General features: G+C 56.6%; 2 protein-coding genes across 2 annotated transcripts in view; one reads left to right on the top strand and one right to left on the bottom strand.

Annotated features, from left to right (window-relative positions):
* Positions 1-1,463: 1,463 nt before the first annotated feature.
* On the top strand, positions 1,464-11,006 carry TNFRSF18 (TNF receptor superfamily member 18). The gene is made up of 6 exons (XM_009906857.2): positions 1,464-1,626; positions 4,363-4,497; positions 5,899-5,986; positions 7,562-7,644; positions 9,081-9,221; positions 10,659-11,006. The coding sequence occupies exons 1-6, from the start codon at positions 1,464-1,466 to the stop codon at positions 10,799-10,801; spliced, it is 753 nt and encodes a 250-aa protein (XP_009905159.1). The 3' UTR covers positions 10,802-11,006.
* A 3,233-nt stretch (positions 11,007-14,239) lies between these two features.
* Positions 14,240-24,036, bottom strand: part of TTLL10 (tubulin tyrosine ligase like 10) — a 37,841-nt gene continuing 28,044 nt past the window's right edge. Inside the window, exons 8-11 of the mRNA XM_054175692.1 lie at positions 21,543-21,683; positions 20,275-20,391; positions 15,359-15,452; positions 14,240-14,655 (exon numbers count right to left, since the gene is read on the bottom strand). Coding sequence (XP_054031667.1) covers positions 14,240-14,655; positions 15,359-15,452; positions 20,275-20,391; positions 21,543-21,683 — 768 coding nt within the window. The remainder of the gene's footprint in view (positions 14,656-15,358; positions 15,453-20,274; positions 20,392-21,542; positions 21,684-24,036) is intronic.

The following is a 24,036-nucleotide window of genomic DNA, read 5'->3' as shown; positions in this document are numbered from 1 at the left end:
TCTGGCACCTCTGGAAACTAATCCCAAAGGCTCCTGATCAAGAGTGGAACAAGCTGAAAGCAAAGGTGAGCAGAAGGCTGGAGAACCTCTCCTGTGGGGATATGCTGAAAGACCTGGGGCTGCTGGAGAAGAGAAGGCTCCAGGGAGACCTTAGAGCTGCATTTCAATGCCTGAAGGGGACCTCCAGGCTGGCTGGGGAGGGACTGTTCAGAAGGGGCTGTGGGGATAGGATGAGAGGCAGTGGTTTGAAAGAGGAGCAGGGCAGAGTTAGGTTGGACAGCAGGAGGAAGGGCAGGGAAAGACTGGAACAGGCTGCCCAGGGAGGTGGTTGAGGTCCCATCCCTGGAGACATTCCCATTCTCTGGCCAGCCTGATCTCTCTGGCCAGCCTGCTCTAGCTGGAGGTGTCCCTGCTGGATGCAGGAGGGAGTTGGAACTAGGTGATCCTTGTGGTCCCTTCCAACCCTGACTGATTCTATGATGCTATGACATTCAGGATCAGCCTTGATGTGTCCTGCTCTAGCTGGAGGTGGGGAGGGACAAGATGGGGGGGATCAGACAAGATGCCCTTGGTGGCTCCCTTCCAGCCTGATGCCATCTGTGAATTAGCAGAAGTGGAGCCAGAGAATCTGCCTGCAACCTGCTGCAGGCTGCAAGCTGCTGCTTGAACCCTGCAACCTGCTGCAGGCTGCAAGCTGCTGCTTGAACCCTGCAAGCTTGCCCCATCCACCAGCAGCTCCCCATCCGAACGAACAGCCTGGGAGCCGGGAGCTTCAGCCTCTCATTTGTGCTGGCTGAGCTGGAAAGTTCCCTTCCCACCTGAAGCCTGCTCATTTCATCTGCAGCCTCCTTCTTTTGTTGTTCCCCCATTGCACCCCAGCTTGTAAAAGTCCTTTCTACACATCCCCTGACACCGTTTCCCATCTCCACCTGCTGCTCTGCTGAGGGAGTTGCTGGGGTGTGGTGGCTTTGCTCTGCTTTTGCTTTTGGCTTGGCTTTGCTTTTCTCTTTTCATCTCCCTCTCCTCCCTCTCCTCCCTCTCCTCCCTCTCCTCCCTCTCCTCCCTCTCCTCCCTCTCCTCCCTCTCCTCCCTCTCCTCCCTCTCCTCCCTCTCCTCCCTCTCCTCCCTCTCCTCCCTCTCCTCCCTCTCCTCCCTCTCCTCCCTCTCCTCCCTCTCCTCCCTCTCCTCCCTCTCCTCCCTCTCCTCCCTCTCCTCCCTCTCCTCCCTCTCCTCCCTCTCCTCCCTCTCCTCCCTCTCCTCCCTCTCCTTTTTCCCCCCTCCCCTCCGGCAGAATCTGATGACCAAATCAAACCTCCGCCCCGCCCCCGGTGAAACCGGAGGAGCCCGCAGAAAAGCGCAGCGCCTTCCTTCCCCCCCGACTTCAGGGTCAGAAGGAAGATCCCCTGGGTGTCAGGGCAGCTCCCGAGAGGAGCCCAGCCCGCGGCGCTCGGACGGCTCCAGGCATGGCTGAGCGGAGCAGGGGAGTCGCCGGCTTCAGGCTCCGGGCGTGCTTGCTGCTGGTGCTGTGGCCGCAGCGGGCGGCGGGCACGCCGTGCCGGCTGGGCGAGCTGAGGGCCGTCGGCAGGGACGAAGAGAAATGCTGCCCCAAGTGCAGCGCAGGCACAGGTAAGGGCAGGACGCGGCTGCTCTGGGCTTGGCCAGGGCAGCTCTGTGCCAGCCAGGGTCAAAGGGTTGTGGGGAACAGGAGAGGGAATGGCCGTGGGTCAGTGGCTGCCCGTGGGTCAGTGGCTGCCCGTGGGTCAGTGGCTGCCCGGCTGTCAGTGTGTGTCTGTGGGTCAGTGGCTGCCCGTATGCCAGTGGCTGTCTGTGGGTCAGTGGCTGCCTGTCTGTGGGTCAGTGTCAGTCTGTCAGTGCCTGTCAGTGTCTGTCAGTCTCTGTCAGTGGCTGTGGGTCAGTGTCTGTCTGTCAGTGTCTGTCAGTATGTGTCTGTGTGTGGGTCAGTGGCTGCCTGTGTGCCAGTGGCTGTCTGTGGGTCAGTGGCTGCCTGTCTGTGGGTCAGCGTCTGTCAGTCAGTGTGTGCCTGTCTGTCTGTCAGTGTCTGTCTGTGGGTCAGTGTCTGTGTGTCAATGTCTGTCTGTCAGTGTCTCTTGAGTAACTGCAGATGCAGACCAAACTGGCAAGGGCTTCCCTCCTGCCCTCCATAGTCATAGAACTGTCAGGGTTGGAAGGGACCCGAAGGCTCAGCCAGTTCCAACCCCCTGCCATGGGCAGGGACACCTCACACTACAGCAGGTTGCTCACATCCACCTCCAGCCTGGCTGCAAACACCTCCAGGGATGAGGCTTCCAACCTAATGTGCCTTAGCTACAGCTTGGACTCTCATCTCAGCTTTGTGACAAGCTTATACTTGTTACACTGCAGGGGGAAAGGCAAGGCTGAAGTTTCTGTGGGTTGGTCTTGCTCACAAGGAAGGGAGGTGTTCACTTCACCCTGGCTCCATTCAGAGATGGCTTCAGAGCTGGCGTGTGCTGTTGAGACTCCAGAGGGGTGAGAGAGCCAGTGATGCTCTCTGTAAGGCTGTCCTCTGCAATTTGTGGTCTTAAAAATAGGAGGCATCCTGCTTCCCATCCCTCCCTCCTGCTTCCCATCCCTCCCTCCTGCTTCCCATCCCTCCCTCCTGCTTCCCATCCCTCCCTCCTGCTTTCCATCCCTCCCTCCTGCTTTCCATCCCTCCCTCCTGCTTTCCATCCCTCCCTCCTGCTTTCCATCCCTCCCTCCTGCTGACCTCTGCTCTTCCCAGACAACCTCTTAGGTGACCATCAGTCTCCATAGCCTGCTCCAACCTAAGTTCTTCCCTCTTCTTGGGAAGGTGGGGAGCTGGTAACTGGTTCTCAGCAAGTCAAACGAAAGCCCCAGAGGTGGAACAGGTGAGCTGCAGGACTTCCTGGGTGACAATTCTGTGCCTCTGGGGGCTGGAGGGCAGCATAGGTGACTCTGGTGGCCTCTCCCATGGTCTCAGGGGTGCTCACACTCTTCCTCCTGCTGAGCAGCAGGGATGATGCAGCTGTTTGCCTGACCCTACCTGCGCCTTCCTCTCCTGTTTGTGCCAAAGCAGTGGGGCTGGCAGCCTTGCCTGGCCCTTCTGGTGACGCTGTGGTGCTCTCCCCCTGGTAACACACAGGAAGAAGCATCCCCAAGCCCTTCCCTTTTTGCTGCGTGACTCTCTTGAGGGCCAGTGGAAGGAAGCCCGTGGGCAGAGGAAGATGTGGGCAGCTCTCTGGTGGGGTACATTCCATCACCAGCCTCAGGAAACAGACACTGTTTGATCTTTACCCTTCACTGGGGGGTTTTAGGCACACTGCTGAAGCAGGCAGAATTTCCCTCTCTAGTTTGTTATTTTCCTTCAGGGTTCCACAGCTTTCAGGGTGAGCTCCAGTTTCAAACCTTTGCCCCTTGCCCTGTCCCCACAGGCCCTTCTGAACACTCCCTCCCCAGCCTTCCTGGAGGTCCCCTTCAGGTACTGAAGTGCAGCACTTCAGGTCTCCCTGGAGCCTTCCCTTCTCCAGGCTGAATAACCCAAACTCCTCCAGCCTGGGCCCATAGCAGAGGTCCTCCAGCTCTGATCATCTTTGTGGCCTCCTTTGGACCCACTCCAGCAGGTCCATGTCTGAACTCTGTGCTTCTGGTTCACCTGTGCCACCAGTAAGGCGAATCATAGAACTGTTAGGGTTGGAAGGGACCCCAAGGCAGAGGGAAAAACCCCAAGGGTGAATCATTTAAGGCCTGGAGAATGTCAGAGCTGCCCTTTGCCTCAAAGGAAAGGAAAGCCTTTGGCTCAGCAGGGTGAGCTTGCAAGCAGACCCTGCAGCTCAGTGTCCATGCAGGAAGAATTCAGCTTTCCTCTTGTTTGATGCCCACTGATGTTTAAGTGGCCACAGGGGTGAGCTTCAGCAGGGGAAAGCCAACCTTGAGTGATAGAATGGGTTGGGTTGGAAGGGACCTCAAGGCTCAGCCAGTTCCAAGCCCCCTGCCATGGGCAGGGACACCTCACACCACAGCAGGTTGCTCACAGCCACCTCCAGCCTGGCTGCAAACACCTCCAGGATGAGGATGAGGCTTCCACCACCTCCCTGGGCAGCCTGTGCCAGGTGAATTCTTGCAGTCCTGCTTGCACCCTGTGTCACAGGGCTGTGTTGGGATTCATCATCCCTCTCCAGGTGCTCACCACATCAGCCCAAGGCCACTGCACTGCCTCCCAGCAGTCCCACAGCCTAATCCCCTGCTTGCCCTTCGCCTTCCTCAGGTCTCACCAACCCTCCTGGGGAAGAACTTCTTCCTAATGGTGAAGTCCATTTCTAAGCTCTGTGACAGAGGCAGCTCTGACTCCTTTCTCCCTGACAGGAAACCACAGCCCGTGCCCAGACATCCAGGACCACGACTGCAAGTGCAGCCGGGGGTACAGCTGTGGGGACAGGGACTGCCTCTACTGCCGGGAGCTGCCTGAGTGTGCAGAGGGAGAGGAGCTGCTCAGGCTTGGTAAGTCGGGAGACACAAAGCACTCTGAACGCCAGAGGGCTGGCAGGAGCTTCCTTCACTTCTCGTGCCCTGCTCCTGCTGCAGGGGGCCCTGAGAGCTGTGGCTGAAGCCCTTTGCTTCTCCATTTTCTAACTCCTCCTAAACCTGAGACTCTCCTTTTCATGCTCAGCGTTGCAGTTGTCACTGCTCTTCCAAGCTGCCAGAGCTGCCAGCTGAAAACTCCTTTGTCTTTCCTCCTAGCTTTACACCTTCTGCTGTCACAGAGTCACAGATGGCATCAGGTTGGAAGGGACCTTCCAAAGGCATCTTGTCCAACCTCCCCCTGCACCCAGCAGGGACAGCTCCAGCTAGAGCAGGCTGGCCAGGGATACATCAAGGCTGATTTTGAATGTCTCCAGGGATGGGACCTCAACCACCTCCCTGGGCAGCCTGTTCCAGTCTTTCCCTGCCCTTCCTCCTGATGTCCAACCGAACTCTGCCCTGCTCCTCTTTCAAACCACTGCCTCTCATCCTATCCCCACAGCCCCTTCTGAACAGTCCCTCCCCAGCCACCTGGAGGTCCCCTTCAGGCATTGAAATGCAGCTCTAAGGTCTCCCTGGAGCCTTCTCTTCTCCAGCAGCCCCAGGTCTTTCAGCATATCCCCACAGGAGAGGTTCTCCAGCCTTCTGCTCACCTTTGCTTTCAGCTTGTTCCACTCTGGATCAGGAGCCTTTGGGATTAGTTTCCAGAGCTGCCAGAGCTCCTTGTGGATCCCATGAAAGGAAGAGAGAGAGCAACCTTCCCCCACAGGCTGTAGGATCAGCCCTGGGACCAAACCTGACACCAGCTGCAATGGGCTCTTTGGAGACACATAAAGCTGCTCACACAACACAGGATGGATGAGGAGATGCTGAGGGAGCTGGGGTTGCTTATCCTGCAGAGGCTCAGGGGAGACCTTTTTGCTCTCTCCAACTCCCTGAAGGGAGGTTGGAGCCAGGTGGGGGTTGGGCTCTTCTCCCAGGCAAGCAGCACCAGAACAAGAGGCCACAGTCTCAAGCTGTGCCAGGGTAGGTTCAGGCTGGATGTTAGGAAGAAGTTCTTCCCAGCAAGAGAGATTGGCCTTTGGGATGTGCTGCCCAGGGAGGTGGTGGAGTCCCCACCCCTGGAGGTGTTTAGGAAGAGCCTGGATGAGGCCCTTGGTGCCATGGTTTAGTTGATTAGATGGTGCTGGGTGAGAGGTTGGACTTGATGGTCCTGAAGGTCTTTACCAGCTTGGTCAGGTCTGGTCTGGTGTGCTCTGCTCTGTCCCATTCTATTCCATTCCATTCTCTGAATGCAGAGGGAATGCCTCCTGCTCCCTCATCCCCCAGCTTGCAGAGCAGGCTCTGCACAGGAGTAATTTGTGTTCCCTTCTCTTGCAGGCACTGTGGACTTCACATTCAGATGCAAACCATGTGAGAGAGGAACCTACTCCAGCGTCAGGAACGATTGGTGCCGGAACTGGACTGAGTAAGCATGGAAGGAGACAGCTCTGGGATGCTTCAGACCCCAATCAGCAAAGCCAAAGCAATCCCAGACAAGACCACCAAGAAGATTCAATGCTGAGGGGGTTAAATCCAGCCATACAAATCTCTCTCTCTCTCTCTCTCTCTCTTGGCTCTCTAAATACTTGGAGGCAAAAGCAGAGCTTCAAACTGCTTTGTGTTTGGTTTTGTTCAGCTCAGGCTGATGCAAAGTGAGTCCCTGTTACAGGTTAGGTTGTGCTCAGCTCAGGCTGATGCAAAGTGAGTCCCTGTTACAGGTTAGGTTGTGCTCAGCTCAGGCTGATGCAAAGTGAGTCCCTGTTACAGGTTAGGTTGTGCTCAGCTCAGGCTGAGGCAGAGTGAGTCCCTGTTACAGGTTAGGTTGTGCTCAGCTCAGGCTGAGGCAGAGTGAGTCCCTGTTACAGGTTAGGTTGTGCTCAGCTCAGGCTGAGGCAGAGTGAGTCCCTGTTTCAGGTTAGGTTGTGCTCAGCTCAGGCTGAGGCAGAGTGAGTCCCTGTTACAGGTTAGGTTGTGCTCAGCTCAGGCAGAGTGAGTCCCTGTTTCAGGTTAGGTTGTGCTCAGCTCAGGCTGAGGCAGAGTGAGTCCCTGTTACAGGTTAGGTTGTGCTCAGCTCAGGCTGAGGCAGAGTGAGTCCCTGTTACAGGTTAGGTTGTGCTCAGCTCAGGCTGAGGCAGAGTGAGTCCCTGTTACAGGTTAGGTTGTGCTCAGCTCAGGCTGAGGCAAAATGAGCCTCTGTTACAGGAGCCTCTGTTGCAGGAAGGATCTGGAGGTGCTGGAAGGTGTCCAGAGCAGGGCCACAAGGAGGAGCAGAGGGCTGGAGCTGCTCTGCTGTGAGGACAGACTGAGGGAGTTGTGCAGGCTGGAGAGGAGAAGGCTCCCAGGAGACCTAATTGTGGCCTTCCAGTGTCTGAAGGGGGCTACAAGAAAGCTGGGGGGGGACTTTTGAGGGGGTGAGGGAGTGATAGGACTAGGGGAGATGGAGCAAAACTAGAAGTGGGGAGATTGAGATTGGATGTGAGGAAGAAGCTGTTCCCCAGGAGGGTGGTGAGAGCCTGGCACAGGTTGCCCAGGGAGGTGGTGGAAGCCTCCTGCCTGGAGGTGTTTGCAGCCAGGCTGGAGGTGGCTGTGGGCAACCTGCTGTGGTCTGAGGTGTCCCTGCCCATGGCAGGGAGCTTGGAACTGGTTGATCCTTGTGGTCCCTTCCAGCCCAAACCATTCTGTGATTCAAGGTTGGCTTTCCCCTGCTGAAGCTCGCTCCTGTGGCCACTTAAATGTCAGTGGGCAGTAAAAAAGAGGAACTGGCTGATCCTTGAGGTCCCTTCCAACCCTAACACTTCTCTGATTGCTTCCAGGCCTGGAGATCCTTTGTGCACAGAAATAATTGTGATGCAGTCTGAGCTTGTAGGGGAGCAGCCAGAGCTTTACCTTGTGCTGCTGTAAAAGAAAGGGAAAGGAATGGTCTGAAGGAAGAAGTGGAGCCAAGAGGAAGGCTGGAGAGGAATCAGGGATGTTCCAAATGTGACTCTTGTTCCCCTTTCAGCTGTGAGAGCTCTGGGTTCCTAACAATCAAGCAAGGCAACAGGACACACAATGCAGTCTGTGGTCTGCCTCCTCCTGAGCAAGGTAACCTTCCCACCCTGAGCTGTTTCTTTGAGCCTGTGACTGTTCCTCTGCCCTTCCTGGGGCTGCTGCTCAGCCTTGCTGCTTACTTAGCAGCCAGAGGTTGCTGCTGTGGAATGGTGCTGTGCAAAGCATGGCCCCTGGTGGCTTGGTGGGGGGTTGGGTTGGTTTGGGGGGGTGGTTTTGGCATTGTTAAGGGGGGTAGAATTTGTTGAGCTGGGCAAAGCTCAGCAAGAAAAAAGGGCAAGGTAGAGGAAAGCTCAGCAGCTGTCCTTGAGTGGCACAACCTCTGCCAGCCTTCATTGTGCTGCTCTGGCAGCTCTGGCTTGAGTCTGCCACTCTGCTCTCTGCTCTGCTGAGACCTCACCTGGGGCACTGCAGCCAGCTTTGGAGCACAGCAAGGTGTGGGTGGGGGGTTGGAGTTCCCCCCAGCATTAACTCAGCCAGACTGGCTCAGGTAGAAGCAAAGGAAAGCTGCCTGAAACTGCCACAGGAGGACATGGAGCTGATGGAGCAGGGCCAGAGGAGGGTGATGAAAAGGGTCAGGGGGTTGGAGCAGCTCTGCTGTGAGGCCAGGCTGAGGGAGCTGGGGGTGTTCAGCCTGGGGAGGAGAAGGCTCCAGGGGATCCTCAGAGCTGCCTTCCATAGAACCACAGAACCACCAAGGTTGGAAGAGACCTCAAAGATCATCAAGTCCAGTAGCTGAAGGAGGCTCCAAGAAGGCTGCAGAGGGACTGGCTGCAAAGCCCTGCAGGGCCAGGACCAGGGGCAATGGTTTGAAGTGAGAGCAGAGCAGATTCAGGTTGGATGTGAGGACGTGGAGCCATGCTTTAGCAGTCCTGAGGTCTTGGGGGACAGGTTGGACTTGATCCTTGAGGTCTTCTCCAACCTTACTGATTCTGTGAACAAGTTCTGCCCCAGGAGGCTGCTGGAACACTGCAACAGGTTGCCCAGGGAGGGGGTTGAGGCTCCAGCCCTGGGGATATTCAGGGTCAGGCTGGAGAAGGCTTTGGGCAGCCCCAGTGGAGGATGTCCCTGCTGCCTGCAGAGGGCTTGGGCTGGCTTTGTGTTTCCCTGCTGATCAAGGGAAACAACCAACCCCTGCCCAGAGAGGGGAGAAACCAAGACAAACCCCAAAGCAGAGCTGAAAGAAGAAGTGCCAGCTGCAAGAGAAAGCTTGGAGGAAGAGGAGGAGGAGGAGATGAGGGCTGTGGGTTGCCTGCATGAGTGCTTCTCACCACAGCCCATGCTCCACTGCCTTGCCTTGGAGCTTCTCAGCTCTCTTGTTACTGCCTGCCCTGCTGTTTGGTTTTGTGGTGGTTTTATCCCCTTGGAAAATCCTCTTCCCCTCAGAAAGAAAGGGATGGACCTCTGCCTCGCCTTCACCTGAGCCCCAGCTCCAGGCTTCTCACTCTTTATCCTCTCTGTTTCCCTTGCAGCTCCTGGGAGAAGTCCCTCTCTCTACACCACCATCCTGGCAGTCCTCACGGCTGTGGCTCTCTTTGTTCTCATCCTGCTGACCTTCCTCCTGCATTTCTGCATCTGGTCACTGAACAAAGAGAAGTACTCCACAGCTGAGAGTGAGTGCACCTCTGGGGGGGCTCTGCAGGGGTGCCCAGGTGTGTCCATTGATCCACAGCCAGGAGGGAATGAAGCAGGGGGAACTGATGGAGCAGAGGTGGAATCACTCCGTGGTTGGGGGTGGCTTAGTCTCACCAAGCTGCAGTGCATCACCCATGGCTTTGGCAGTCCAGAGAGAGGTAAAGAATTCAGAGCAGCCCCAGAGGGCATCTGAGCAATGCTCAGCAAGAGCTAAAGGGTGGAGGGCAAGAGGCTGGGGCCAGACCCTTCTCAGTGGTGCCCAGAGACAGGACACAAACTGGAACCCAGGAGGTTCCACCTCAACATAAGGGAAAACCTCCCTGTGGGGAAAGCAGGCTGCCCAGGGAGGCTGTGGAGAGATCCCAACCCCCCCTGGCCACTGTGCTCCTGGGCAAGCTGCTGTGGCTGCCCTTGGGGGTGGGTTAGGTGATCTCCAGAGGTCCAGACACTGAGCTGGGGGCAGGAGTTGATCTGTTAGAGGGTAGGAGAGCTCTGCAGAGGGACCTGGACAGGCTGGGCGGCTGGGCAGAGGCCAAGGGCAGGAGATTGAACACATCCAAGTGCCAGGGGCTACACATTGGCCACAGCAACCCCAGGCAGTGCTACAGGCTGGGGACAGAGTGGCTGAGAGCAGCCAGGCAGAGAGGGACCTGGGGGTAGTGGTGGACAGCAGCTGAACATGAGCCAACAGTGTGCCCAGGTAGCCAAGAAGGCCAAGGGCATCCTGGCCTGCATCAGGAGCAGCGTGGCCAGCAGCAGCAGGGAGGTCATTCTGCCCTGTGCTCAGCACTGCTGAGGCCACACCTGGAGTCCTGTGTCCAGTTCTGGGCCCCTCAGTTCAAGAAGGACATTGAGAGACTTGAAGGTGTCCAGAGAAGGGCAACAAAGCTGGGGAGGGGTCTGGGGCACAGCCCTGGGAGGAGAAGCTGAGGGAGCTGGGGTTGCTTAGCCTGCAGAAGAGGAGGCTCAGGGGAGACCTTCTTGCTCTCTGCAACTCCCTGAAGGGAGGTTGGAGCCAGGTGGGGGTTGGTCTCTTCTCCCAGACAAGCAGCACCAGAACAAGAGGCCACAGTCTCAAGCTGTGCCAGGGGAGGTTTAGGCTGGAGGTGAGGAGAAAGTTCTTCACAGCAAGAGAGATTGGCCATAGGGATGTGCTGCCCAGGGAGGTGGTGGAGTCCCCATGCCTGGAGGTGTTTAGGAAGAGCCTGGATGGGGTGCCTGGTGCCATGGTTGAGTTGATCAGATGGTGCTGGGGGATAGGTTGGACTTGATGACCTCTGGGGTCTCTTCCAACCTGGTTGATTCTGTTCTGTTGTCTTGCTCTCCAACCCCCACCCCTCTGGGATTCTGCACAGGTAATGGGCAGCTGTCTGAGATGTGTGAGGAGCTCTTTCTTTGGTCTGTTCTCCCTCCAGGTCTGGAACAGAGCTTCCCAAGGCATCTGCTGCCTCCACTGCCATCACACTACAGAGAAGAAACTTCCAGCTGCCAGTTTCCAGAGGAAGAACATGGAGACAAAACAGCAGAAGAAAAGCTTTGCCCTTTCCACCTCCCCTGAATCCACAGCCCTGGCACTCTCCTGGTGATGGGGCTGGGGCCTGGGCTCAGCTTTCCAAGCAAGAAGAAGGGAGGAGCTGGGCATGTGAAGCATCCTTAGCTACATGGCAATAAGGAATGGGCTTGGGAGGAGCTTTGCTTTGCTTCTTTTCATCAGACCCTAGCATTTAGAAGTAGGCAACCTGCTAAGCCAGGCTGGCATTGGGTGGAGCTGTGTTGTTGCAAGTGTCCTGGGCTTGGGGTTTCTATTCTGGGATGTTCCCTTCACCACTGGGGACTGGGGACCCTCCTTGTGCATCTTCTGCAGGTCTCTGTGGAGCTCCCATGGGTAGGTGTGTTTGTAGGGGGGCAGTGTCCCATCACCCATCCCTGCAGGGCTACAGTAGTGCCTGGGGGGCTCTCACAGCTTCCACAGGCTCTCCATGCTCCCCAGATGTGTCCTGGTGCTCGCTTGAAGGGAGCAAGGCACAGTCCCCAGCAGCTGGGGCTGCCAGGCACAGTCCCCAGTTGTTGTTCCAGTCCCTCCAAAGGAAGAGTTTGACCCTGAATTTGCAGCTTCTGTGGTGGAAGTTCTCCCCTCTGAGGCTCTCAAAGGGCTCTTGGGCTCACTGGCATGGAGCACAGATGCTGGGGGAGCAGCACTGCCCCCAGCTACTGCCCCACAGCATCACCAAGGGAGGTCTCTGCCTGCCTGATGGTGTTGCAACAGGGGAGGGAGTGGGGGTCTGCCTGCCAGGCTATTAAAGGCTGGCAGGGCCCAGGGGCAGCAGATTGATCCTGTCTGGGACCAGGGAGCTTCTTCCCATGCAAGACCATGGAGCAGCTCCTGATTTGGGACCAGGGAGCTGCTCCTGTCCTGGGACCAGGGAGCTGCTCCTGTCCTGGGACCAGGGAGCTACTCCTGTCCTGGGACCAGGGAGCTGCTCCTTCCTTTGGACCAGGGAGCTGCTCCTGTCCTGGGACCAGGGAGCTGCTCCTTCCTTTGGACCAGGGAGCTGCTCCTTCCTTTGGACCAGGGAGCTGCTCCTGTCCTGGGACCAGGGAGCTGCTCCTGTCCTGGGACCAGGGAGCTGCTCCTTCCTTTGGACCAGGGAGCTGCACCTTCCTTTGGACCAGGGAGCTGCTCCTTCCTTTGGACCAGGGAGCTGCTCCTGTCCTGGGACCAGGGAGCTGCTCCTGTCCTGGGACCAGGGAGCTGCTCCTTCCTTTGGACCAGGGAGCTGCTCCTGTCTGGGACCAGGGAGCTGCCTCACATCAGGGACCAGGGAGCAGATCTTGTCTGGAATCATGGAGCTGCTCCTTTCTTGGGCCCAGGGAGCAGCTCCTGTCTGGGACCAGAGAGCAGCTCCTGTCTGGGCCCATGGAAGCAGCATCATTCTGGGGGAAGAGGGAGAAAAAAAAAAAGCCAAGAAGAAGAACAACAAAGTAATGATGAAATAAATCCACCTGAGGAATGGAAGATTTGAGTGTCTGGTGGAAGTCTGTGCCTCTGGCAGCAGGCAGCAAGAGCTCAGGGAGGTGCACAAGACCTTGTGGGCTGTGGGTGTTGGGGAGCCAGCACTCCTGAAAGTTCATAGTGAAACACCAGCAGCAGAGCCAGGCTGGGCACTGGAAAGTTTGCTCAGTGGCTTTTGGGGTTTCTAGAAGCCTACCTTGAAGAGCAGCCTCCCCCCGCCCCAGTTCCTGCTTACCCAACCACCTGCCCTGCCAGCTGCTCAGTGATGGGAACAGCAACCCATTTCCTGACTTCTTAGAGCTCCAAGGCAGAGGGAAAAACCCCAAGGGTGAATCATTTAAGGCCTGGAGAATGTCAGAGCTGCCCTTTGCAGCAGAGGAAACGAAAGCCTTTGGCTCAGCAGGGTGAGCTTGCAAGCAGACCCTGCAGCTCAGTGTCCATGCAGGAAGAATTCAGCCCCTGCTGAGAGAGTTTTCCTCTTGCTTGATGCCCACTGATGTTTAGGTGGCCACAGGGGTGAGCTTCAGCAGGGGAAAGCCAACCTTGAGTCATAGAATGGGTTGGGTTGGAAGGGACCTCAAGGCTCAGCCAGTTCCAAGCCCCCTGCCATGGGCAGGGACACCTCACACCACAGCAGGTTGCTCACAGCCACAGGGAGGGGGGAAAGGCAAGCTGGCTGCAGCTGACTCTCACCCTCAGTGCCCACACAGAAGCTTTGGGAGTTCACAGAATGGGTTGGCTTGGAAGGGACCTTGAAGCTCCAACCCCCCTGGCCAGGGACACCTTCCCTTAGAAGAGGTTGCTGAAGGGCTGCCCCAGCCTGGCCTTCTCCCTGCGTTGCTGGGTGTGAGCTCCCCGAGGCAGAGGCTGCTGTGGCAGTGCCACCCTGCCATCTGCTGATCCCTGGGGATGCTGCACTGCCTGGCTGCTGGCTGGCAGAGTGTGCAGCACCCTGGGGAGCAGGAGCTGCTCAGAAGGTTGGTCAGATCTGACAGCAATGCTTTCAATCCTGGCTGGAGCAGGGGAAGCTTCTCCTTGAAGGGAGTTCAGGTTTGGAGAGCACACCCAGCCCCCCAGCTTCAGATGTCTTGGTTGGGGGTAGAGCTGAGAGGCTTTTGAAGGCACCTCCAAAAGTGCTACCCACCTGCTCCTGCCCCTCTCCAGCAGCTCCACTTCACCCTGACCTGCAGACCCAGCCTGCCTGCAGCATTCCCCACCCTTGGTCACTGGCTCCTCCATCCCCAGGAGGTTGCTTCAGACTGCTGCTGCAGCCCCAGGCTCACGTGGAGCTACCTGAGCTGCAGCCAGCCAGGGTGAGCAGGGGAGAGGAAGGAAATGAAGATGTGCTCTTCAACTTGCTACCCACTTAACTTCCTCTTGGGTTAGGTCCAGCAGTGCCTGAGATGTGAGAGCATTTCCTGTTGGGTTTAAAACCTCTTTCTCTGTCTCCCTGTCTCCTTGGTGTCCCCCCCCACTCAGGTGTCATCATTTCCTGCTGAGATGGTGGCCTGAGGCCAGAGGGAAGAGCTGCTGCTTGGCTGTCACCCCAGCCAAAGGAGAAATGGCAGAGTTGGTAACAGAAGGTGGTTAAAGAGGCTCTGGTGAGGGAGGGAGCTGGCTGGACAGCTCTAACTGATGGGCCAGGCTGGGGGGATTCCCACTCCTAAGGCTGAGGTTTAGGCACTGCAGCTCCTCTCCCTCCTTTGGGCTCTTCCTGGATTGCATCAACCTTGGTGTGAAGAGGAGTGGCTTTAAACGTGGCAACCATTGCCTCATCTCCCTCCTGGCTTCCCTCTCCCTTCTGGCTGCCTGAAGTCTTTCTGCTGAAGAACTAAATGCTCCCAGAGGCCATCCCTGGGTTTCCAGCTGGGGTTGCTGCCTCTTTGCTTCTGTAAGGTGAAAAATGAGCTGACCATGCCCAGCCCAGCCAACACCACTTGAGCTTTCCTCTGCTTTATGTCTTCTGAGCCTGTGTCTGATGCTTCAGAAGGGTTTCCCATCCTGGTTGAAGAGCTGCACCTGTGGCAGAGTTAAGAGTCCTGGGAATTCTTTTTTGGGCAGGACAGCAACTTCTTTTCTGGGGCAAGGAAGCTTCTTGGAGGAGTTGTCCAGCAGCTTGGTGGAGGAGTTGTCCAGCAGCTTCTTGGAGGAGTTGTCCAGCAGCCTGCTGCAGGAGTTGTCCAGCAGCACTTTGGCAGGGCCCTGACCAAACCAGCTGACATTGCTCCTCTGTGGTTGCAGATATCGACCTCTCCCTTGGCCAGCTCTGAGCTTTGAGGGTGATTTCTGGCTGAGGGCTTCAGCATCCTCGTGGTAGAGGAGCACAAAGTGTCTGAGTGTCTCCAAAGGCAAAAGGTTCTGACCTTTGAGGCGCTTCATGAAGACCTCGAGAACCAAATCTGGAAGGGAAGAAGGAGCTGGGAGATGCATCTGGAAGGGGAGATGGAACTGGAGATGCATCTGGAAGGGGAGATGGAGCTGGGAGATGCATCTGGAAGGGGAGATGGAGCTGGGAGATGCACCTGGAAGGGGAGATGGAGCTGGGAGATGCATCTGGAAGGGGAGATGGAGCTGGGAGATGCACCTGGAAGGGGAGATGGAGCTGGGAGGTGCATCTGGAAGGGGAGATGGAGCTGGGAGATGCTCTAAGAGCTAAAATACCTCCCCCCCAACTGTCCTGTGTGCAGACAAAGCTGCTCTGTGTGGGGGAAGGGGGAAGGGGGAGGAGGGGAAGTGGTTTCCAACCTGTGAACTGTGGCCTCTGTGAACTATGGTTGCTGAGACCATTTAAACAAACCCCAAACCCCACACTTGGAGAGTCACAGAGTCACAAAGGTTGGGAAAGACCTTGAAGACCGAGTCCAGCTCTCAACCCAGCACCACCATGGCCCCAGGTGCCCTGGTTGGATCTTTCTTGGACACCTCCAGGGATGCTGACCCCACCACCTCCCTGGGCAGCCTGCTCCAGTGTCTCCCTACCCATACTGTTACCTGAAGGTGGATTTGGACCTACAGCTGATAGGAACAGGAGTGTTTTGCTCTGACAAGCAAGGCAGGGATGTGGTGACCTGCTGCCTGCCCCTCTGGGGCTTGCTTGCTCACCAAGACACTCGTGGACAACAGCTGGGATGATGTCTCTCAGGACTCTGCAGTTGGTGTGCAGTGCTGGGTTTGAATTCATCTCCAGCAGCCAGACCTGAGGAAGGCGAAGGGCAAGCAGGGGATTAGGCTGTGGGACTGCTGGGAGGCAGTGCAGTGGCCTTGGGCTGATGTGGTGAGCACCTGGAGAGGGATGATGAATCCCAACACAGCCCTGTGACACAGGGTGCAAGAAGAATTCACTTGGCACAGGTTGCCCAGGGAGGTGGTGGAAGCCTCATCCTCATACCTGGAGGTGTTTGCAGCCAGGCTGGAGGTGGCTGTGAGCAACCTGCTGTGGTGTGAGGAGAAGAGGCTCAGGGGAGACCTTCTTGTTGTCTGCAACTCCCTGAAGGGAGGCTGTAGCCAGGTGGGGGTTGGGCTCTTCTCCCAGGCAAGCAGCACCAGAACAAGAGGACACAGTCTCAAGCTGTGCCAGGGGAAGTTTAGGCTGGAGATGAGGAGAAAGTTCTTCCCAGAGAGAGCTGTTAGCCATTGGGATGTGCTGCCCAGGGAGGTGGTGGAGTCCCCATCCCTGGAGGTGTTCAAGAGGGGATTGGATGTGGCACTTGGAGCCATGGTTTAGTTGTCAGGAGGTGTTGGGTGACAGCTTGGACTTGATGAGCTCTGAGGTCTTTTCCAACCTTATTGATTCTCCTCTTCTCCAGGCTAAGCAACCCCAGCTCCAGAGGAAGCAATGAATCATGGAATCAACCAGGTTGGAAAGTAGAGAGCAAGAAGGTCTCCCCTGAGCCTCCTCTCCAGGCTAAGCAACCCCAGCTCCCTCAGCCTCTCCTCCCAGGGCTGTGCTCCAGACCCCTCCCCAGCTCTGTTGCCCTTCTCTGGACACCTTCAAGTCTCTCAATGTCCTTCTTAACCTGAGGAGCCCAGAACTGGACAGGACTCCAGGTGTGGCCTGAGCAGTGCTGAGCACAGGGCACAAGGATCTCCCTGCCCTTGCTGCTCCTGCTGACTCCGGGGGGGGGTTGCTCTGAATGACCTTTGGGAGGGTCCCTTCCAACCCAACCCATTCTGTGCTCCTGTCTTTGCTCTTCCTTTTCCCTGCAGTGGGAGGATCTCCTCTGCTCACTGCCTGCCTCCCCCAGCTGGTGCTGCATCCAGGGTGCAGGAGCCACTGCAGGACATTTAACCACCTAACACCCCCAGGGCAATTTTGCTGCCTTTTAGCTGAGTCTAATGAATATATTTTTCCCTCTCTGTGTATCATTGGGCTGCTGCTTGTCCCCCTGAAGCAGCAGTGACCTTGCTTGCCAGCAGCCACAAAGTGAAGCCTGAAGTGCCTGGCAGGTTTTTGGCCCCCACTTGGGCATTTTGCTCTGCTGAGAGTAAACCACCAGCAATCATTTTCACTTCTTTGAGGTGCTGGATGAAATAAATGAACCAGCTGCTCAGTGAGGGCAATTAAATCTCTCTCTCTCTCTCTCCCTCTTTTTGCCTTTACCTCTTTGTCTTTTATTTTCCAGAGGAGAGCTGCTCCAAACCTGCTCTGGAGATGCCAACAGAGGGCACCTCGGTTACATTGATGTGCCTTGCAGAAACCTCTCAGGGAGGAAAGGAAGAGGTAAGGGAAAGCTCCTCCCTGTCCAGAGAGCCTCACCTCCAGCTGGAGCTTTAAGCAGCACTGAACCAGCAGCCAGAAGCAGGAACCAGAAGACTTGGGCTGGATCCTGTGTGGACACAGCTGAAGCCTCATGCTCAGCCCAGCACTGGAAGAGCCACTTCAGATGCTGAGGACTCAGAAGAGGCCCCAGGCTAAGGCAGTGAGGTTCTGTTTCCAACAGTCCTAACAGGCTTTTAGCAGGTGGTTGTTTGGGGGTTTTTTATCATCATGAGCTGGGGTGGGCACAAGGAAGCCTGCAGCATCCCTTTGGTACCTCTTGCTCCTGGGCTGTGCCATTCAAGTCCAAGGAAGCCTCCCCTGCTGTAACCTTCATTCCTGGGCATCCATCACAAGCTGGCCAGGGGCTTATCTCTGCTCACTCTGCCCTCCACCGACAGAGAGCTGAATCCCTTTAGGGCTGATAGAGGACTGCACACATCTGTCTTCCCAGCTGCCCCCTGGAGAGAGGCCCTTTGGCACAGCTGATGCAAAGCTCTCTGCAAACAGCTTCCTTCAGGGTCTAAATTACCCAGAACCCCAGCATGGAGGGGTTGGAAGGGACCTCTGGAGGTCACCCAGTCCAACCCCCCTGCTAAAGCAGGGCAGCCACAGCAGCTTGCCCAGGGTCACAGTGCCCAGGTGGGGGTTGGAAAGCCTCCAGAGAAGGAGGCTCCACAACCTCTCTGAGCAGCCTGCTCTGGGGCTCCTGCACCCTCACAGCCAAGCACTTTCCCCTCATGTTCAGGTGGAACTTCCTGTGATCCAGCTTCTGCCTCTTGCCCCTTGTCCTAAATCCTGTCCCAAGCTGTGAGGTGCCTTAGGCATTCCCCAGGCAGTGCTAGGAAGCCCCAGAAAGCCAGCAGGGGGAACAAAGCAGGCAGCAGCGTGACCAGATGACCTTTAAAGGTCCCTTGCAGCACAAACCACTCTGTGGTTCTGCCTCAGAAAACATCTGCTGGATTTTGGAGAAGCATTTCACCCTCTCTGGGTTGCTGATCTAGTTGGGGATGTCCCTGCTGACTGCAGAGGGGTTGGACTGGATGACATTTAAAGGTCCCTTCCAAGCCAGTGCATTCTGTGATTCTATGAAAAGCCAGAGCATCACTTCTGCTATGGCTCCTCTCACAGCACTTTGTGCTTCCCCCAGCTGGCCCAGGCCCAGCCAGAGCCCTGCAGAAAGCTGTGGCCCCTCAGCAGGTCCTGCTTTTCATGGTCTATGCTTCTAAGAACCCTGAGAGAGGAAAAACCACCTTCTAAAGAATGGCTCAGGTTGGAAGGGACCTCCGAGCTCATCTGCTCCAACCTCCCCACCATGGCCAGGGACAGCTCTCAACCAGACTCAGCTGCTCAAGGTCTCATCCAGCCTGGCCTTGAACATCCCCAAAATGGGGGCATCCACCACCTCCCTGGGCAGCCTGTGCCAGAGTCTCACCACTCTCAGACTGAAGAACTTCTTCCTCAGCTCCATCTGACCCTGCTCTGCCTCAGCTTCAACCCATTGCCCCTTGTGCTGTCTCTAGACTCCCTCAGGAGAAGTCCTTCTGCAGCCTTCAGGTACTGGAAGGCAGCTCTAAGGTCCCCCTGGAGTGTTCTCTCCTCCAGGCTGAACCCCCCCAGCCCCCTCAGCCTGTCCTCCTAGCAGAGCTGCTCCAGCCCTTGGGTCACCTTTGTGGCCTCCTCCCAGCAGCTCTGTGTCCTTCTGATGCTGGGGACACCAGAGCTGGAGGCAGGTGAGGTCTCAGCAGAGCAGAGCCACAGGGCAGCATGTTCCAACTGCTTCTGTCACCACTAGGTGCCCAGAAACCATCATCCTCCTGGTCAAGGGTTGTCCAGAGGGAGATTTTACTTCTCCCTCCATGTGTCAAACCCTCCCCCCCCCAGCCCCGGGAGCCAGTGCTCTGGAAACGCTCCCGTGCTGAGCAAGCCAAGGAGGCTTTGCCACAGCAGAGTGATCCCGCAGCTCCTATTCTCCTCCAGGTTTACCCAGGCAGGGCTTTGCCTGCCAGCCTTGCCCCTGAAATCCGAGAGGCTTCACTCTCCGTGGCTTTGCTCTCCCTCGGCCATTGACTGCCCGCACAAAGGAGCCTATTGTCTGCCTGCCTTGCCCGCTGCGGCATGCATTAGCTCCTCTCTTTCACAGGCTTTGCTCTTCCCACCGCCCTTTGCTGGGATCTCTCCGAGCTCCTTTCTGCTGTAGCAACAGCAGACTCTGCCAGATGGCTTGTTCTGCTCCCTTCAGGCCAGGGGCTCCGGGAGGGCTGTGCTGCGCTCCCAGCGCCTCGGTCGCCCTCTCTAAGGGTTCCCTTTCTTCTGCCTCCTCTCCTCTGCCTTTCAGCCACCCTCCACGAGTTCCACCTGGGATTCCAGCAGATTTTGTAGGCTCAGGGGGCTGACCCTTTGCTGAGTGGTGAGCCGACAGTGGAGGTGGAGGTGTTGATGCTGACATCTGAATCAGTAGGCTGCATCCAGGGGAGTGTGGCCGGCAAGGGGGTTCTGCCTCTTGACTCTGCTCTGCTGAGACCTCACCTGCAATTACTGCCTCCAGGTCTGGTGTCCTCAGCATCAGAGGGACACACAGGTGGTGGAGTGAGCCCAGAGGAGGCCACAAATATAGGATAGGATAGGGTAGGGTAGGGTAGGGTAGGATAGGATAGGATAGGGTAGGATAGGGTAGGGTAGGGTAGGGTAGGATGGGATAGGATGGAATGGAATGGAATGGAATGGAATAGAATAGAATTAACCAGGTTGGAAGAGACCTCAAAGATCATCAAGTCCAACCTATCACCCAACACCATCTGATCAACTAAACCATGGCACCAAGGGCCTCCTCCAGGCTCTTGCTAAACACCTCCAGGGATGGGGACTCCACCACCTCCCTGGGCAGCACATCCCCGTGGCCAGTTCCTCTTTCTGGGAAGAACTTTCTCCTCCCCTCCAGCCTAAACTTCCCCTGGCACAGCTTGAGACTGTGTCCTCTTGTTCTGGTGCTGCTTGCCTGGGAGAAGAGCCCAACCCCCACCTGGCTCCAGCCTCCCTTCAGGGAGCTGTAGACAGCAAGAAGGTCTCCCCTGAGCCTCCTCTTCTCCAGGCTCCGATGCTCCAAGGGCTGGAGCACCTCTGCTAGGAGTACAGGCTGAGGGAGCTGGGCTTGTTCAGCCTGAAGAAGCCTCCAAGATGACCTTAGGGCTGCCTTCCAAGAGCTGGAGGGCTCCCCCAGGGAAGCTGGAGGCGAGGGGGTTGATGCTGCCCACGTCTGTACCTTGAAGTGTTCGTCAACCAAGAAGTCGCAGCCGATGAGGTCGAAGTAGCCCAAGCTGCGAGCCAGCTTGTGCTGGGCTGCCAGGAAGCACTGCAGCACGATCTGCTTCATCCTCTCCTGGAAGGGGAGACAGGCAGTGGTGGCAACTACGAATGCTAAGGGCACAGGAGTCACTCTAAGTCATAGGTGTCCCCTTGGGTCAGGGATATTGTCCCTTCCCCTGCCTCCAGCAGGGCTCCTCTGTCAGCTTGGGAGCAAGTTGCTCCTTGCAGACCATTTGCCTCTTCACTGCGAGCTGAGTGGAAGTCCCTCTTGAGCTTGGCTCTCCAGGCAGCTGCAGGGGTGGAGCATGAAGGGCTCTTGGCCTTTTGCTCCCAGAGGGAGCTGCCTGCAGAGTTTTGAGCTGTGCTCTGTCACCGATTCCTGGTGGGGGGCACCCAGATGTGAGCAGGACACAGCTGTTTCTGGCAGGGCTGTGTCCAGCTCTGGGCCCCTCAGATGCTGAGATGCTGGAAGGTGTCCAGAGAAGGGCAACAAAGCTGGGGAGGGGTCTGGAGCACAGCCCTGGGAGGAGAGGCTGAGGGAGCTGGGGTTGCTTAGCCTGGAGGAGAGGAGGCTCAGGGGAGACCTTCTTGCTCTCTGCAGCTCCCTGAAGGGAGGTTGGAGCCAGCTGGGGGTTGGGCTCTTCTCCCAGGATAGGATAGGATAGGATAGGATGGGATAGGATAGGATAGGATAGGATAGGATAGAATCAACCAGGTTGGAAGAGACCTTTGAGATCATCCAGTCCAACCTATCACCCAACACCATCTAATCAACTAAACCATGGCACCAAGCACCCCATCCAGGCTCTTCCTAAACACCTCCAGGGATGGGGACTCCACCACCTCCCTGGGCAGCACATCCCAATGGCCAATCTCTCTTTCTTCCTCACATCCAGTCTGAACCTCCCCTGCCACAGCTTGAGCCTGTGTCCTCTTGTTCTGGTGCTGCTTGCCTGGGACTTCCTCTGCCTGCAGTTGATGGTTGGACTGGATGATCTTAGGCTGGACTGGATGATCTTAGAGAGCTTTTCCAACCCAGACCATTCTGTGATTCCCTCCTGTGCTTTGCATCTGCAGACAAATGGTTACCCTGGGAGCCTCAATGCCTTCTCCCTGGTGTGTGCATTACCTTGGGGGCTCCAGTGAGCTGAGGGGGGGGGCTGCTCCTTAATCCAGTCACCCTAATTAAGCAAAGCAGCACTCCACAGAGCCTCTGGCACTTACAGTCAACACAGTGAACACCCAGTCTGCAGGGAGGCCACTGGTTCCTCTGAACTTCTCATTGAGGTAGCTGTTCAAGTGCTCCATCCCCCAGACCGTCTCCTCTTTCAGCTGGCTGTACAGGGGGTGCTTCTTCTGCATGTACTGAGAAAGACAGCAAAGGGGGGGTTACATCTCTGGGAAGCAGCTTGCATGGCAGGCATCCAGCTAGCCTGAGTTGTTCCAGGCATCTGGAAGCAGCCCAGCATCGAGTTATGGAGGCAGAGGGAGGAGAAGCTCTCACTAGCAGAGCAAAGCAGAGAATGGCTTTGATTGGAAGGGACCTCAGAGATCATCTGCTGCAACCTGCCATGGGCAGGGACACCTCTCAGCTAGGCTTGGTGGCTCAAAGCCTCATCCAGCCTGGCCTTGAACAACCACAGGGAGGAGACATCCACAAACTCCCTGGGCAGCCTGTTCCAGAGTCTCAGCAGCCTCCTGCTGAAGAACTTCTTCCTCAGCTCCAGTCTATCCCTGCTCTCCCTCAGCTCCAGTCTATCCCTGCTCTCCCTCAGCTTCAAACCATGCCCTGACTCCTGTTCTAAAGCACTTCCAGGGGCAGAGCTGTGCCTGACCCACATGGATGCTGTGGAGATAGCTCCCCAAGGGCTCTGGCCAAGCTCTTTTCTGTGTGTGTGGTAAGTCTGGACAAGGTTTTGGCAGACAGAGAGAGATGCTGCTGAGACATCATCACGATGTTCTTTGGACTAAATATAGCTCCAGAGTCTGTATCTGGGAGAGAGGGATGGATGAATGGAGGATGGGTGGAGGAGTGGATGGATGGATGGAGGATGGGTAGATGGATGGATGGAGGTGGTGGAAGCCTCATCCCTGGAAGTGTTTAAGGCCAGGCTGGATGAGGCTCTGGCCAGCCTGCTGTAGTGTGAGGTGTCCCTGCCCATGGCAGGGGTGTTGGATCTGGCTGAGCCTTGAGGTCCCTTCCAACCCTGACAATTCTCTGATTCTATCCCCAGAGGAGACCAAGGTGAGGCCTTCTCTCTTGCACTCTCATTAATCCCTGTGTCAGCTGGAGGTTATCCCTAATGGAATGCTTACACCCTTCAGAGACAAGCCCCTTTGCCCTGTGCAAGAGCTGAGCCTGGCTGTGACTCCCTCTGTGGCACAGTCCCTGTGGGGCTGCAAAGCTCCTGGTCAGTGATGCTGCCTCTGCTGCCTCTTGGCTTTTAGATACACAGTGTGAGAATGGCTGGATCCAGGCAGGGGATGAAAGGATGGGAAGGGAAATGAGAGCAGAGCCCAGCTGCACTTTGAAGAAGCCTGACCTCTGAGCAGCCACTCCTGTGCCTTTGGCTTCCCTGCAGCCAGCAGGCACCCAGGGAGTTCCTGCTCTGCTCAGAAGCACCTGTCCCTTGTTTAATGTCACTGGGGCCAGGGGATCCCAGCTCAGCACCTGAATTCCTGGGTGGAGAGCTCTCTAGCTGAGCAAACAAGCTGCTCCAGGAAAACCAGTGACATGCTGATAACAGCCTGCAAGGCAGGAAGCTGCCACACTCTGCTGGCCTGAGCTGCACCTCTCCAGGAACTGGAAAACTCCAACTGAAGTGGCCCTGCCTGGGAGCTCTCTGATGTGCCTTCTGCTTGCCCTCAGCACAGCCCAAGGAGGAGAGAAGGGCTTTAAAAGCCAACTGCTTGCTTGCTTCCTTCTGACTCTTGCAATCCTCTTCCCTCAGGGCCAGTTCTTGCTCCTGAAGAGCCTCATTTGAAGTGAAAGCTCAGGTAGATGTGAGCAAAGCAGGCTTCTGGTTTGTGTGGTGAGGAGGGGACAGGGTACAAGCCAGGGCAGACTCCTTCTGTTAGAGCTCTGAGTTGCGAAGCAAAGATGGAGACAGGCTGAGGGAGCTGGGGGTGCTCAACCTGGAGAAGAGAAGGCTCCAGGGAGACCTTAGAGCAGCCTGCCAGTGCCTGAAGGAGGCTACAAGCAGGCTGCAGAGGGACTGTTTGCAGAGGCCTGCAGGGACAGGATGAGAGGCAATGGTTTGAAGCTGGAGAAGAGCAGACTAAGATTGGGTGTGAGGAGCAAGCCCTGCACCAGGAGGCTGCTGCAACACTGCCACAGCTTGCCCAGGGAGGTGGTTGGGGCTCCATCCCTGGAGATATTCAAGGTGAGGCTGGACAGGGCTCTGAGCAACCTGATCTGGTGGAGGATGTCCCTGCTGAGTGCAGGGGGCTTGGACTGGGTGACCTTTGGAGCTCCCTTCCAACCCATTCTGTGGTCCTATGATTTAAGAGTGATGGCTCTTAGGGAGCACACCCCTGCATCTGACCTCAGTGTGAGGGACAGGAGCAGCAAAATCCTCACTCCAGTTCAGGGCTCCTTTGTGCTAGGTAGCTGCCATCAAAGGGGGGTTTTGCCCTTAAGGAGCTTCTGGTCTCTGGGTACATGAAAGAATGGCAGGAAAGAGAGGTCCAGGGAGAGAAATTGTCAGCTGGAGCAAAG

The sequence above is a fragment of the Dryobates pubescens genome, chromosome 33 (assembly GCF_014839835.1).
Source record: "Dryobates pubescens isolate bDryPub1 chromosome 33, bDryPub1.pri, whole genome shotgun sequence".
Lineage (NCBI taxonomy): Eukaryota > Metazoa > Chordata > Aves > Piciformes > Picidae > Dryobates > Dryobates pubescens.
This window is presented reverse-complemented; position numbering and strand designations above follow the sequence as displayed.